Source organism: Stigmatopora argus, chromosome 7 (genome assembly GCF_051989625.1).
Source record: "Stigmatopora argus isolate UIUO_Sarg chromosome 7, RoL_Sarg_1.0, whole genome shotgun sequence".
NCBI classification, from domain to species: Eukaryota; Metazoa; Chordata; class Actinopteri; order Syngnathiformes; family Syngnathidae; genus Stigmatopora; species Stigmatopora argus.
Genome location: NC_135393.1, coordinates 15,924,917 through 15,940,061, shown reverse-complemented (window position 1 = coordinate 15,940,061; position 15,145 = coordinate 15,924,917). Strand labels below are relative to the sequence as shown.

The window sequence follows — 15,145 nt, the reverse complement described above, 5'->3', positions numbered from 1 at the left end:
AAACTGTGCTACTTGCGTGTATATGTCATCGTTTACCTTCAACCTGCATAACGGACTAAAGATAGAAATTAGCCCTTAGCTACAACCTTACATATTTACATATATATTTTCATTAACATGAATATGAATGGCAGCCCGGCGGCTGAGGTGTTAGCGCGTTAGCCTCACAGTGGGAGTCCTGGGTTCAAGTCCAGGCCGGTCCACCTGTGTGGAGTTTGCATGTTCTCCCCGGGCCTGCGTGGGTTTTCTCCGGGTACTCCGGTTTCCTCCCACATTCCAAAGACATGCACAGTAGGGTGATTGGACATTCTAAAATTGCCCCTAGGTATGAGTGTGAGCATGAAAGGTTGTTTATCTCCTTGTGCCCTGCGATTGGCTGGTTACCAATTCAGGGTGTCCCCAGCTGGGATAGGCTCCAGCACCCCCGCGACCCTAGTGAGGATTAAGCAGTTCAGAAAACAAGATGAATATGTTCATTTATATGTGTTGTCCCTTATTAAATAAAACTTAAATGGACATTCTCAATAAAAAGGGGGTGCTGGAGCCTATCCCAGCCAGTTTTGAGGTATAGGAATCGGATTGGACTTAATTTCAAAACTGTCTGAATAACGCAATTTGAAATGACTACTCATCTCAAAACATAAAGTGAGCAGCTCTTCTTATTTCATGGCTTTTTTTGTGTGTGTGTGTGTGTGTCGGCTCGAGTGCCAAACGTTTGGACATCCTCATATCTACATGGCCAGCCGGCAGCTAAACGTTACATAAGACACCAAGATCAGGTGGCCGACCTTGGCATCCCCGTCGGTTCCTACTTTAGAAAAAAAAGGCAAGACAGACTGAAAAGTAGCCAATAGTCTGAGCCAACATGCTTTCCGTGGGGGTGGAAGTACTTCTAAATATAGTAAACGGTGTCTAATGTTGTGCCCACGTTGTCTACGCAGAATCCCCTGGCAGAATGCTGAACGCGGGAATTTGTCAAGTGCTCTCTGAACAATGTGTCAACGCCGTTGGCTTTTAAAGTCAATGAACCCAGCTACATCATTCCTATTATCTTGTATATGTATATATGTATATGTGTATATGTATATATGTATACGTATATATGTATATGTATATATGCATGTGTATGTATATTTATATGTATATATATACATATATACACATATACACACACATATATACATACATATATACATACATAAATATATATATATATATATATACACATACATAGACACACACACACACATATATATATATATATATATACATATATATATATACATACATATACATAGACACACACACACATATATATATATGTATATGTATATATGTATGTGTACGTATATGTATGTGTACGTATATGTATGTATGTATATGTATGTGTATGTATATTTATATGTATATATATACATATATGCATATATACACATATATATACATATATATACATATATACATAGACACACATATATATATATACATATATACACATACATAGACACACACACATATATATACATATACATTGACACACACATATATATACACATACATATACATATACACATACATATATATATATATATATATATATATATATATATATATATATATATATATATGCAATTTTAAGTATAAACACTACCATTCATCTCATAGGCCTACATGCATTATGTCATACTTTTTGTATATATATAACTTAAATTACATGTTAAATTTTAAATGTAAGAGAATAATCCTGAAGAAAATGTGTTTCTATTTAGCAACTTCCAGGTACTAACTGTCTTAAATAAACTTCTAGAAAGCTATCAGATGTATTGTAGAGTGACTGAACGCTAAAAATAATTGTATTTATTTATTGTTGATTAAAGAGGCGCTGTGAGGTATTGAAATGTTTTAGCGGGGATATTTGCTGCCATGATACAGTTCTTATATTTCAATAAATAACAAACCGTCAGGAGTTAATAGCTTAAGGTATAAGATTTTTAGTGTAAGATAAAGGTGTAGATATTGTCATTTCTAAATTCAACCCTCACTCCGACATGCCCGGGAGGTCTTCTCGCCGCAGCCCTATCATGTGACTCATCGTTTGACTCATCGCACGACAAAGGGCCTTTTTGGATGGCCGCCGTAAAAAAGAAGGGCGCTCGTTAACTGGTCTTCCGCTATTCGTTCCCGGGAGGGATGGTCAAGTGTTTCTCTCAAGCCGACTCCCTTTCACCGAGAGTAGTTTGTCTTGGTGGTCCTGCGAGAATCGAGGCGATTCCACGGCACGACACCGCCATATCGGGGTCGGGGATCGTGGCGAGAGTAATTTGACGGCAATTCTCGAGGGAGGCGTCGGCTTAGTCGCTTACGAGGGGCACGCATGCAGTCGTTCAATCAAATGGAGAAGAATAAATCAATGTTTAGCGATCACCCTGCTCAGGAAGGACTGAATTTCCCATGATTGGACAGAAAATGATTTACTCCTTTGGTCCTTATTTGTTTAGGCATGCGTCCCCTGCATTACGCCGCCTGGCAGGGCAAGACGGAACCCTTAAAAATGCTGCTGAAAGCGGGTTCGTCCGTCAACGGCCAGTCGGAGGAAGGACAGATTCCGCTCCACCTGTCTTCTCAGCACGGACACTACGACGGGGTAAAACGTGTCCTTGAATCTGTCCCTTTTTGAGACCTTTACGGCACTGTTTATCATTATTTCGTTGACAGTCAGAGATGTTGCTGCAACACCAATCCAACACGTGCATCTCAGACATGGCCGGAAAAACGCCGCTGGACCTGGCCTGTGAATTTGGACGCGTCTCCGTGAGTTTGAAAGACAAATGAACGGATCGTGAGGGTTGCTTTGGTATTTCCACTGACACGGGGAAAACATAAATAAAAACATGATGGGAGTTTCCTATCATTTTTCAGAAGGCTTTCATTTCCTGAGGAGTTTTTTTTTGATTAAAAATAGTCTCAAACGGGTTGCTGGAGGTCTTGTGGAAATGGTGGTAAACCACCTTCATATTTTCGGGGATTGTCCTTCTGTGATTACATTGGAGGAATGCGTTCATGGTCCCTGGTGGTGGTTTTTCAATTTAGAATCTGCTTGCGTTTCAAAACCGCAAACCTCAATGGCTTAAGGGAGCTAAAATGGACGTAGGGGATGAATGTCAATTAAGAAAATGGTTTGAAAGAGACGTGCGGTTTAACTGTGTTCATAGAAGTATGTAGCTAAGTGAACGTTATAATGATTGACTTAATTGGTGTTGTTTGTTTTATTGTATGCGTTTTTAAATCACAGGAATTCAATTAAAAAATCATGAAGAAATGTAAAAGAAGTGAAAATATAGACAAAAGATTCAAGGGTGAATGTAAGACTGCCGAATATAAGAATATTGTGTAGTTAGTCAACGATGCAGTGGTGCACAATGTCACTGCATCACTGCATCATTTCGAATATATTACACCGGTCATGTAATTATAGCAGACGACAAATTCAACAGTGACTAACAAAAACACGACATTATGCTTCAAACAAAACAATAGCCCGTTTTTATTGAATGTGAATGAGCAGTGTTTAAAAATTAAAAACCACAACACGGAGTTAATTGCATCCCCGATGATTCTTTTGTGAAACGGAAGCCTTTTCGTAAGACGTCGGAAATTAAACTAAAAGTCTATCCATGTCTATTCATGCTATTATTGAATTAGCATTTTCTATTTACATTAAGGTGGTTCAACTCCTGCTCAGCAGCAACATGTGCGCCGCCATGCTGGAGCCCAAACCCTCCGACCCTAACGGGGTCTCGCCCCTCCATCTCGCCGCCAAGAATGGACACATGGACGTGATAAGGTCCGGTCGCCTCGCATTGACCTTAAAACGACTTTAAATAGTTGCGTCCGCTCCTTTAAATAATGCTAATTCGTGTGACAGGCTGCTGATTCAGGCTGGCATCGACATCAACCGACAGTCCGAGTCTGGTACGGCTCTACATCAAGCCGCCCTCTGCGGGAAAACGGAGGTAGTGCGGCTCCTGCTTGAAGTAAGTCTACAGCGGGGGTGCTCAATACGTTAATTGCCGAGGTACTATTGGACGGTCTGTCGGTTTACTTCTAACCTGAACAATGTCTCATTTATACTGTGAAGTACGCATTTGCGATGCTAACATACCTTTATTTATTGCCAGCTGGGATAGGCTCCAGCACCCCCCGCGACCCTTGTCAATAAGCGGTTCAGAAAATGAATGAATAAAAGAACATGCATAACACGCAAAGGGCTCTCCGGTGACAACAACTTTGCACGCCAACTGCCTCGTTGATCTTGGACACTTCAAGCGTGCGCCGCAATTATATGCTTCAATTCAGTGGGTTTTGTGGTGATGGCACAGAAGCTGTTGTAGCTGCCCAAGCAACTCAGTGCTGAGTGACCAAAACAATTAAAAATTGATTTGATTTACTGTCATGAATGTCAATCAAAGGCGAGGTGATAGGCTAAAAGAGCTCTGATATTGATTCTTCCACTAAAGCAGGGGTTTCAGATTTGGGTTGGTTCGCGGGCCGCGATTTCAACTGGGCCGCCCCTTTGACACCTGTGCTCTAGACGAACAAAATTGCAATCACAACGCAGTCTAAAACTGTGCTACTTGTGTGTATGTGTCATCGTTTAGCTTCAATCCGCATAACAGACTAAAAATGGAAATTAGCCCTTGGCTACAATCTTAATTATCTACATATATATGTTTGTTAATATGTGCTGTCCATTATTATATAAATCAAACTTACAGTCTTGCGGTCTGGCAACCAATCGGTCGAGGGCAGCCTGCTGATCTCTGACATTAACTTCTTCCGATGTCCGGGCTTCATGACCCCGATGGCCGTCATGTCCTTCCATGCAAGACAAAAACAAAACAAAAATTGACCGCAAAACCTAAATAAACCCTGTAGAGATTTGTACATAGTCAGTGTTTACCTAGTGTTTACATCATACTACCGTATTTTCTCGCATATAAAGCTTAACTGGTTTGCCTGTATGTCAATCAAAAGACAACCAAGAAATAATACGCTCATACCATCTTCTACCAGTCAATTGGCATTGACATATTGGATATCCACTGGTTTACAATGAAACATTACTGTAATATGAAAAGATTGATTTTTGAATGATGACTGTCAGCCCTCCCAGTTACAAAAATCGATCACTGTCATTGGGAGCCAATGGGTTCTTTGCTTTTCTTGCTTCTCTGCACGCAAGATGGTCGAGTAGAAAACAAGTTGAGCGTTGACAATTTTTTTTCTCTACGCCGGGTGATATTTGTCACGCTCGAGAGACGATGCAATTTTGGGGACATTAGCCGGAAAAGTCATTACGGAGCTTTTGTTGTCAGGCTGGCGGACGAAAAAGAGGCTGCGGTGACTCATTGGAGTGAAAATCAGGCCGTAGGAATGTTCCGCATTTCAAGCGTGAGGAAATCGAACAGAAGGGCCAGATTTGGGAGAACAATACACGTAGTAGCGTAGTAATTGATAGTCTGGTCTCACTCGTAACTTGAATCAGATCGCAAGGAAAGATTCGAGAGGTTCAAAGTGTGATAATGGCGCTCTATTTTTCTGTCCTCAGAGCGGCATAAGTGCAGGGGTGAGGAATACACTGAGTCAGACGGCACTGGACATCGTCAACCAGTTCACCACCACGCAGGCTAGCCGCGAGATCAAACAACTCCTGAGAGGTGAGCTCACGAAGGAAAATTCAACGGTAGCGGCTTACAACACAAGCAAAATGGTGCTCAATGGCCAGCCAATCGCAGGGCACAAGGAGACGGACAACCATGCACTCTCACACTCATACCTAGGGGCAATTTAGAGTGTCCAATCAGCCTACCATGCATGTTTTTGGAATGTGGGAGGAAACCAGAGTACCAGGAGGAAACCCACATAGGCCCAGGGAGAACATGCAAACTCCACACAGGTGGACTTGACCTGGATTTGAACCCAGGACCCCAGAGCTGTGAGGCTGATGCGCTAGGTTTTAAAGATCTCACCTCTAATTGTAACTCAATTATGTCAACATTTATTTCCCTCAGGAATTGTATCTAATGTTTTAATTAGGGGGGGGGGGGGGGGGGTCGGGTCTAGCTAATTATTAGAAAGCACGTGTGTTGATGCATTTATTTATTTATTTTTACAGTATGGAGCCAGAGAACTAATTAACAGTTAGCAGATTGTCGTATTCCTCTTTTCGCACATTTTGCATCAAAATAGCAGGGGAAGAAATCCGGCCAATTGGGGGAAGCGTTCATTTTGCTCAGCCAACAAGCAAAGTATTTCTAGATTTGACAAAAACAGTTAAAACGGTGCTTGTCTGCATTGGTTTAATCAATGACCATCTGCCATCTTGTGAAGAAGCATTTAAATTTTCCCTAATTTGACTTTCATCGTTATTAACAGACAGCTTTGGGGAGTAGTTAAGCAATTGTTTATCATATTTTAAATTACTATTTAGATTAGTGTTTAGCGGTGGTGTCAAAATTACGGCCCGCGGGCCAGTAGTGGCCCGCAGAGTGGTACGATCTGGCTCGTGGTACGATCTGGCTCGTGGCTCATTCATACTGTATGCATTGAATTAAATGCTTGAATTTTTCTCGACAATGACGCCGCAAATCTAGATTTGTGAGTTGTGTATATAACCCGAAATTCCCCACCAAACGCAGAAAGCGACAAACAAACAAGAAGCATCCCGAAAAGTCCCTGAAAATCGATAGAAAATGACCCAAAATTTAGCCTAAGTGACCTCTAAGTACCCTAAGATCGTGACCGGATGTTTTGTCGAAAGACGTTTGGTCGACCGGACGTTTGGTAGAACAGATGTTTGGTAGAACGGACGTTTGGTAGAACAGACGTTTGGTCGACCGGACGTTTGGTCGACCGGACGTTTGGTCGACCAAACGTCCGGTCGACCAAACGTCCGGTCGACCAAACGTCCGGGGACCAAACGTCTTTCGACGAAACGTCCGGGTACCCCCTAAAATTGAAGTAACTGATGCAAAATGAACTCATTCCCTGCTATTAGATGTCCAATTCACTTAAACTGGTTATCGATGCTCATCTTTCATTGCCATTGACGGTGCAAGACGTCCTATCTGTTTGTATCAGGAGGCTCGAATGAACATTGTCAATGACGGCCAGTAAGTTAACTTTTTCGGCCAAAAATACATGCGATCTAGTTAGCATGAGTGTCATGAATTACCAACCAAACTGAGTTTGACATCCTTGGCTTAAAGCACTTGTGGGAGGAGATTCTTTGTGACCTTTTGTTTTTGCACATGATGAAAATACTAACATAAGAAGCTTTCGCTTTGATAGGAGATTGCGGCCCCCCCTCTTCCCAAATCTTTTATCCTAGCGTCGTGCTGAACATCACTTGTGCATTGCAGACGCGTCCGCCGCCATGCAGGTGCGAGCGCTGAAGGATTACTGCAACAACTACGACCTCACCAGCCTCAACATCAAAGCTGGGGACATTATCACGGTACAAAGCAACATCATTCTTGCCAAATGACGCAAATTGATCAGATTTGGTCGTTAGTGGTCTTTGAATATGATTTTTTTGTTTTTTGGGGGGGCGTGGCCAGGTTTTAGAGCAGCACTCGGATGGTCGGTGGAAGGGTTGCATTCACGATAACCGCACAGGAAATGACCGTGTCGGCTACTTCCCATCCAATATGGTGGAAGTCATCAAGAGGGCAGGTGAACACCCACACCACAGCTGTGTGTGCGTGTATGTGTGTGTGCGTGTGTGTGTGTGTGTGTGTGTGTGTGTGTGTGTGTGTGTGTTCGGTAGTCTTTTTAACGTAGCTAACCAATCATTAGTGGTAGACGGCTACAAGCGTCATTGGCCATTTTAACATGTGAATCATAGCTTTTCCCCCCCGAAAATGTCACTTGGTCCCTTATTTGATCCCCTCATACTTCATTCTCTTATTATTTCATCTTCCCCGTTGAATATGAGCATAGACTGTAAACTGAGATGATGACAAAAGCTGTTATTTTTGGTTTTTAAACTATTTGAATTGGACGTTTGTTGTTGTCAAAGACAGTTTATGATTATAATCAGTGTATGGTTAACCTGTCAGCTCTACAGAGGTCGGAATCAGAAAGCAAACTTCACAAAGCTAGATTATTTTTTTCAGGAGGAGGTGCTAACGCACAGGTGTCAAAGTAGCGGCCCGGGGTCCAAATGTGGCCCGCCACATCATTTTATGTGGCCCGAGAAAGTATATCATGAATGCCGACATTCTGTTTTAGCATCAAATTCCAATGATTATAGGTGTATATTATGTTTCCTAATTTTCCCCTTTTTAAAATCAATAATTGCAATTTTGTAATCCAATTTTGTGTTTTTAGTTCAAAAAGAATTTTGTAATCCAATTTTGTGTTTTTAGTTCAAAAAGAATTTTGTAAAATCTAAAAAATAAATATACACAAATATTTTCTGTTTACCATTTTAATATTGAACATGATAAAAAATATTTTGTTTCCTTTTGAAATGAAAAAAAGCTCAATAAACATAGTTTTATATCTATTAAAAATTGAATATTTAGGGCTTTTGATCCATTTCTTTTAATCTGATTTAAAAAAATAGATATATAGCTCAATAATATATCTAAAATGGTCCGGCCTACGTGAAATCGAAGTGACGTTAATGCGGCCCGCAAACCAACCCGAGTTCGACACCTTTGTGCTAACGCTACAATATGCACGGCGGTTGGAGATAAATATTTACCGACCAGAACTCATAGTATTGCTGTGAATCTGATGGATAGAGCTTTGTTTGTGTGATGCTTTGTGACGAAGGGCACTGTAACACATGCTTGTTTATATGTCACTTTTGGCATAGAAAAAAAGCATTTATCTCCAAATATTACCCACAAAAGAGGAAAAACGGCTCATGCTGAAAATGCTCCCATTCAAAGGTTTGAGGGTCCTTTAAAATGTCTTTATATTTTACCGTGAATCAGAACTCATTCATTTGAGATAAAATAGGGGAATGCCTATTCCCGTGAGTAGCGACAGTATACATTATATATAATATATCTATATAAAGCAACATGCTTATTTATGTATTTATTAATTAACTTATTTATTACCTATTTATTTATGTCTAAAATGTCTTTTTCTGTGTCTGTATTCTCACCCTCTTGCTACTGACAGTAAAATTTCCCAAATATGGGATGAATAAAGTAATCTAATCTAATACAGTATATAGTATATAGAATATAGTATATAATATATAATATACTGAACTTTTTCTTTTTTTTTTTTAAATATAATTGACATCCACTAACATATTAATTCATTTTGAACACAAACCTTGAATTAAACCCAAATTCCACCCTAAAGTCATCTTTAAAAATGTCAATACAAACACTAAATTTCCAAACCTTGCTATTTTTTATACCTTCTTCTAATCTAAATAGGAGCCCCCAAATAACCCTCAAACATTTGAAGGCCTAAAAAACATCACCTCATTTGGAGATCCATGCTTTTCCCTGATTTTCCTTCCTCACTAAATTGCTCTTAACTCCCCTAATAATGTGCCTATATTCCCTTTGGATATACAACATAGTTCTTTTTTTGCTCATACATTTTCTTCTGATGAATTCTCACTTTTTCTTACTTATTTTTTGTTAAGTGGACTGACGAGTTGTGGTGTTGTGTTGTTGTTTTGCATCTCTTTTTTGCACTTCCCTCCTGGCTCGAGTCCAGGCGTGTCCCCCTCCCAGCAGTGCCACACGCTGCTACTACGCAGGCCCAATCCCTGCCCCGTTGGCTCGCTCAACGGACACTCGTACCCCCCCACCAAGCTCCTCCCCCTGCACCTGCCCTCCCCTCCCTCCCCCCACTCAAACGCACAATCCCTCCCTCGCTTCTCCTCGTTCGGTTACGTGCCTTTTCCCATCTCTCCGCCTTCTCTATCCACTCCTCCTACGCCTCCTCCTCTTCCTCCATCGCCTCCTCTTTCTACTCCTCCTCTCTCCACTTCTCAGGAGCAGCAAAGTCAGACAGGTACATACAGTAGTACACTTCATAGTAACCTTTTAAGATTGAGTCGATAAGAAATTGCGTCGTTTCGAGGTCGGGAATGAGGGCCAATTGTACAAAAAAAAATGAGGAAGAGGAGGGTCACGTCACCTTTGGGATACGTGAGATTTTCGTTTTGTTTATGTTAGTACTAAAAAAGTCGGTGGAAGTTGAAATTTTAACACGTTTTTCAAATTTGGATGGAAAATAAATATATTTTCAGCTAAAAAAATCAAGTCAAGTGGAGTTTAGTTTGGTAATTTGAATTATAAATTTAAATGGGACTTTTATTAAGTAGTTAGAACTCAAAATATGAGGGAAACTGGATTTCAGTTTTAGTAGAAAATTGGATGATGCAAGTTCATTGAGAATTAATTTTATCAAGTTAAATAGGTAAATATGAAAACTCAAAAATGCTTAGAGCAGGTCTTCATGAGATTTTTTTTAAAATCACAACAACAACAAATTGGTTGTCCTATAATGGTTCATAAAGGCAGATGGTTTTTAGTGTCCATTCGCAGCCAATCAAAGCGTCTCCTGTCATCGCGTCTAAACCCCGCCTTTCCACAATAATGCCCGAAAGTATCCTTTGACTAATTTTAGTTTCTCCTTTCCCTAATTTTTCTTTAAAACTTACAAATTGACATAATATGGACTTCAATTTCCAAGTTACTATGACCAATACCAAGTACATATTTTACAGCGTAGAACAAACAATGCAGAATGACATTGAATTGTTCCTTTTATTCACAATCGGAAAGAACAAACAAAATAAAAAAAATATTCTTGGACCCATCTGTGCATTTTGAAAGTGGAGGTGTACCTAATAAAATGGCCAGTGAATGAATAACAAATACAGCCAAATAATATGTAGGATTTTTTTGCAGTACAATTTGTGGGATAGAAAAAAAATGGGTGTGAATTCAAATGTGATGTGATAGAAGTGGAAGTTTGATTGACACTTATGTCACAGATGACATTTCATTACCAATTTAAGAAGAAAGGCTTTTTTTTTTACTGTTTCCAAACAGAAAAGTCCGGGTAGCGAAATATGTTTTGTTAGACGAGCCTGTCCTTTTGCGTGTGTGACAGGTTCGCGGACCACCGAGTTGAGTCCTCAGGGCTCCCCGACTTTGGGCCAGCAGAGCAGCACCAGCGAGGACATCTGGGTACTCCGTAAACCGCTTGCAGGTAAACGGCGAGCCTGCTCATTGAATTTCTATTTGACATTTAAAAACGACAAAATGATATTTCTGGGGCCATTGCATTGGCGTGCTTGCTACTCTGCTTGGTCAACACCCGTGGGTCACTCTCTGTTCATTTTAGGGGGATTTATGGGTGACTTCCTGCTCATTTTGGGGCATTTACGGGTCACTTCATGCTCTTTTTGTGGTTGCTTTCTGTTGATATAGGGTTATTTTCTGTAGATTTTGCATTAGTGTGATTTTAGGGCATTTCTGAGTCGCCTAGGATTTTGGGTATTCCGTTTATTTTATTCTATTTTTTTATTGTATGTGTAATTGGAAATGAATGTGGCCATTGATGATATACATGAGGAAAATATGTTTAATTTTTAATTTCGTTTTAACTGTAAAAAAACTGCCTATTGTGTTTTTGTAGTATGTGATTTATGAGAAATAAACAAAAAACTGTCGGACAAGTGGAATTTTAGAAGTTTGACGAAAAAAATGTTGCCATTGGGAACGAATAGGGCATTTTTTTTGCGCAATCGCAATTTCGTAATACAAATACTATAAACTGTATTATGTATAGTATTTGTATTACGAAATTGCGACTGCGCTAAAAAAATGCCCTATTCCTTCCCAATGGCAATTTTTTTTCGTCAAACTTTCAAAATTCTACTTGTCCCACAGTTTTTTGTTTATACTATAAACTTTATTATAATATTTGTATTACGACATTGCAATTGTGCAAAAAAATGCCCTATTCCTTCCCAATAGCAACATTTTTTCATCAAACTTTCAAAATTCTACTTGTCCCACAGTTTTTGGTTTATACTATAAACTTTATTATAGTATTTCTATTACGAAATTGTGATTGCGCCGAAAAATGCCCTATTCGTTCCCAAGAGCAATATTTTTTTGTCAAAATTTCAAAATTCTGCTTGTCCCACAATTTTTTGTTTATTTCTCAAAAATCACATACCAAAAAAAAAAATCACAAAAGGGCAACAATTTTTTCGTCAAACTATAAAAATGACTATAAAGTGTATTTCCTATTTCCTTAACTGCCTTGCACCCTCAATACTTATTTTTTTACGTTTAGGGGGCGAACGCAGCGGCAGCGTGGGTAGCCTCGGAAGCGCCCGTTCATCGAGCAGCCTCCAAGGCTCGGGCAACACCCACGTATTAACCACACCGGCGCCCAGTCCTCACCCGGCGCCGACTCCGGGAGTCAACACGCACGGCCTTAACGCTCCGGGTCTTAACGCACAAGCCGAGGGCGTTAAGGTACAAACGTCCTGACCCGCTTTCAGTGTACGTAGTTAACGCTTTGTTTCACTTTTAGCTCCTGGCAACCGTCCTTTCCCAGTCGGTAAAAGCCAAGGAACATTTACTCGAGCAATCGCAGTCCATCGAGCAATCAGCAGGTAAGAGCCAAAACATCACGCGCATCGTCACATTGTCCTTTTTTTGACCGTGGGTGATTCCCAAATGGAATTCTTGTCTGACGTGAGGAAAGTCAAGCGTTCGTAGCGATCAAAACATTGCACGCAAACACGAGACGCTCCCAAATGGAATATTACACGGTGTGATGTGAACGGCGTTTGTCATCATCTGTCAGCTCTAATCAGACTCCAATAGCGTTGGTTGCTTTAGCTGTCAAACAGTCGTGTGGCTCGACTTTTGAAATTAGGTTGACAATTTAACCTGTACAGTAAATCTATCAAGTATAATAAACTTGAGACTGGCACGGCAAGAAAACGTGACTACTCAGTTTAATTTAATTGGACATCGTTGTCAAGGTAAGGCAGCGTTTAGTACTACAAAATTAAAAATATAATTAACTTATTGGGGGACATAAACAGAGTGTAGTTCTGTATTTGTTCATTTTTTTTAAATTCACATTATATCAATTTAGTATTGTTTTCATTCAAGGATGTGCTTATAGGAATAATATAAAAATACAATAACACTGGGCACCATTTTTATCATTTTCCCTTTTTTTAAATTAATTTGTATCATTTTCCCTTTTCTTTAAATCAATTTTTATCATTTTCCTTTTTTTTAATCCATTTTTATCATTTTCCTTTTTTTTAATCAATTTTTATCATTTCCCCCTATTTTTTGTTAATGAATTTTTATCATTTTCCCTTTTTTTAATCAATTTTTATCATTTCCCTCACTTTTTTTTGTTAATCAATTTTTATATTTTTCCCTAGCCTGGTTGCTTTTTCTTTTTTTAAATTCATTTTTATCATTTTCCCTTTTTTAAAATCAATTTTGATAATTTTCCCTTTTTTAAATCAATTTTGATCATTTTCCCTAGCCTGGTTGTTGTGTTTTTTTTTTAAATTAAATGTGTCATCCATGTATCATAGTATAATGAGTATGCCCCAATTGTAATGTTCTCCTTGCCCTGTTTTTTATTTATTTTTTTCCCTCCAGGCTCTTCGACCGCCGCAGCTACCGAGCATCGTCCGTTTGAACGCAAGGCGGAGGAGGACGACGTTAGAGTGAGATTTAAAAAAAAAAAAATTCTTACACCTAAAGCTGTTTTGTTCTGAGAAAGCGCGTGTAGTCTCTGTGCTTTTACCTGAGGATGTCCATCTCCGTGGAGATAGGCCGACTGACGTAGACACGGCAAACTTGGTTTCTCAGTGTCACCCTCTTGCATCTTCACGCTGCTTCGTAATTCACCCGCCAGCCGCACGATGTGATGTACGATGCCGAGCTTCTGTTCCATCCTCATTGGATGAGCTCACTCGGCTGACGGCGACATCACGATCTGCGGCGTGACAAAAAAAAATGGTGAATTAACAAGTGCGCTACATGGTTACCCAAATTATTGTAGTTTTAGGTCAGGGTTCATAGGGTTTGAATCCTTCTGTTGAACTCAAAACTGCCTCAAGGTCAACATTGCCCGTAAATGAGAAGCTGTTGACGAGAAAAACAAGCAGAATAAAGTTGTGCTGCCCACTGCTGGCAGTGTTGGCTTGTTATATTTATAATTTTAAAAAATCGGATGCGATCATATGATGGAAAATTGGACCTGATCAAAATTCGGGGAATCGGAGTATTGACTCATTGGCTGCCATTGACGACTATAGACGTCCAATTTATTTTTGACTGGGAGGGTTTGGCCTCAATTGTTCAAGTCGTCCCAGTCCTATTAGTCAAAATTAAAAATTAATTATCATTATCTAATTTGTTTATCTTCATGCGGGGGGTGCCTGAGGCTACAACTGAATTGGTTGTCAGCTACAAGAAACAAAATATTCAATATTAAGGCATAAGGATATTGCAAAAAAAACCTACAAACACAAAAAAATGAAAATATATATAGATATATAGTATAAAAGCAATGAATAATCATGTGGCGTCACTTGTTAAGATGAAATGCATGCAGTCCGCCGGCTATTAAACAGGGCGCATGTTTGTGAAAGAGAATGCCTTCAAGGGCCAATTATTAGTGGGCAGGTAAAATGAAAAGTGATTTCTTTTCAATTTGCTGAACCCGCTCCCCCGCGCCTTCATTTCCAGCCAATCCCATTTCCAGCTACAGTAAAGCGGGGAATTATCTCGGACATCATTCAGCACGCGTGCCAAAAGCTATTTAAAGGGTGACTTCACCCTAATTGCAAAAGCAATGAGAGCAATCTAGACGCACAGACCCTTTTTTCTTCTTTTTTTTCTCGCTCTGCTAACTATATCCGTCCTAAATTTGTATATGGGTTTCTCACTTTGTTCAGCCACCTTGAGTATCACCCGCAAGGGTGTCAGACTCAGGTTGGTTCGTGGGCCGCGTTAACGTCAATTTGATTTGATGTGGGCCAGACCATTTTAGATATAATATTTAGATTTTTTTAATAAATGGATTAAAAGAACTGGATTAA

The 15,145-nt window shown here is 39.8% G+C and overlaps 1 protein-coding gene across 1 annotated transcript in view; it reads left to right on the top strand.

Moving 5' to 3' along the window:
• The window catches only part of LOC144077132 (uncharacterized), a 34,951-nt gene that overhangs the window by 9,049 nt on the left and 10,757 nt on the right, over window positions 1-15,145 (top strand). Inside the window, exons 4-15 of the mRNA XM_077604634.1 lie at window positions 2,499-2,644; window positions 2,716-2,811; window positions 3,723-3,844; window positions 3,926-4,034; window positions 5,609-5,717; window positions 7,422-7,516; window positions 7,620-7,734; window positions 9,754-10,053; window positions 11,161-11,259; window positions 12,355-12,539; window positions 12,598-12,679; window positions 13,698-13,765. Of these exons, the coding sequence (XP_077460760.1) occupies window positions 2,499-2,644; window positions 2,716-2,811; window positions 3,723-3,844; window positions 3,926-4,034; window positions 5,609-5,717; window positions 7,422-7,516; window positions 7,620-7,734; window positions 9,754-10,053; window positions 11,161-11,259; window positions 12,355-12,539; window positions 12,598-12,679; window positions 13,698-13,765 (1,526 nt within the window). The remainder of the gene's footprint in view (window positions 1-2,498; window positions 2,645-2,715; window positions 2,812-3,722; window positions 3,845-3,925; window positions 4,035-5,608; window positions 5,718-7,421; window positions 7,517-7,619; window positions 7,735-9,753; window positions 10,054-11,160; window positions 11,260-12,354; window positions 12,540-12,597; window positions 12,680-13,697; window positions 13,766-15,145) is intronic.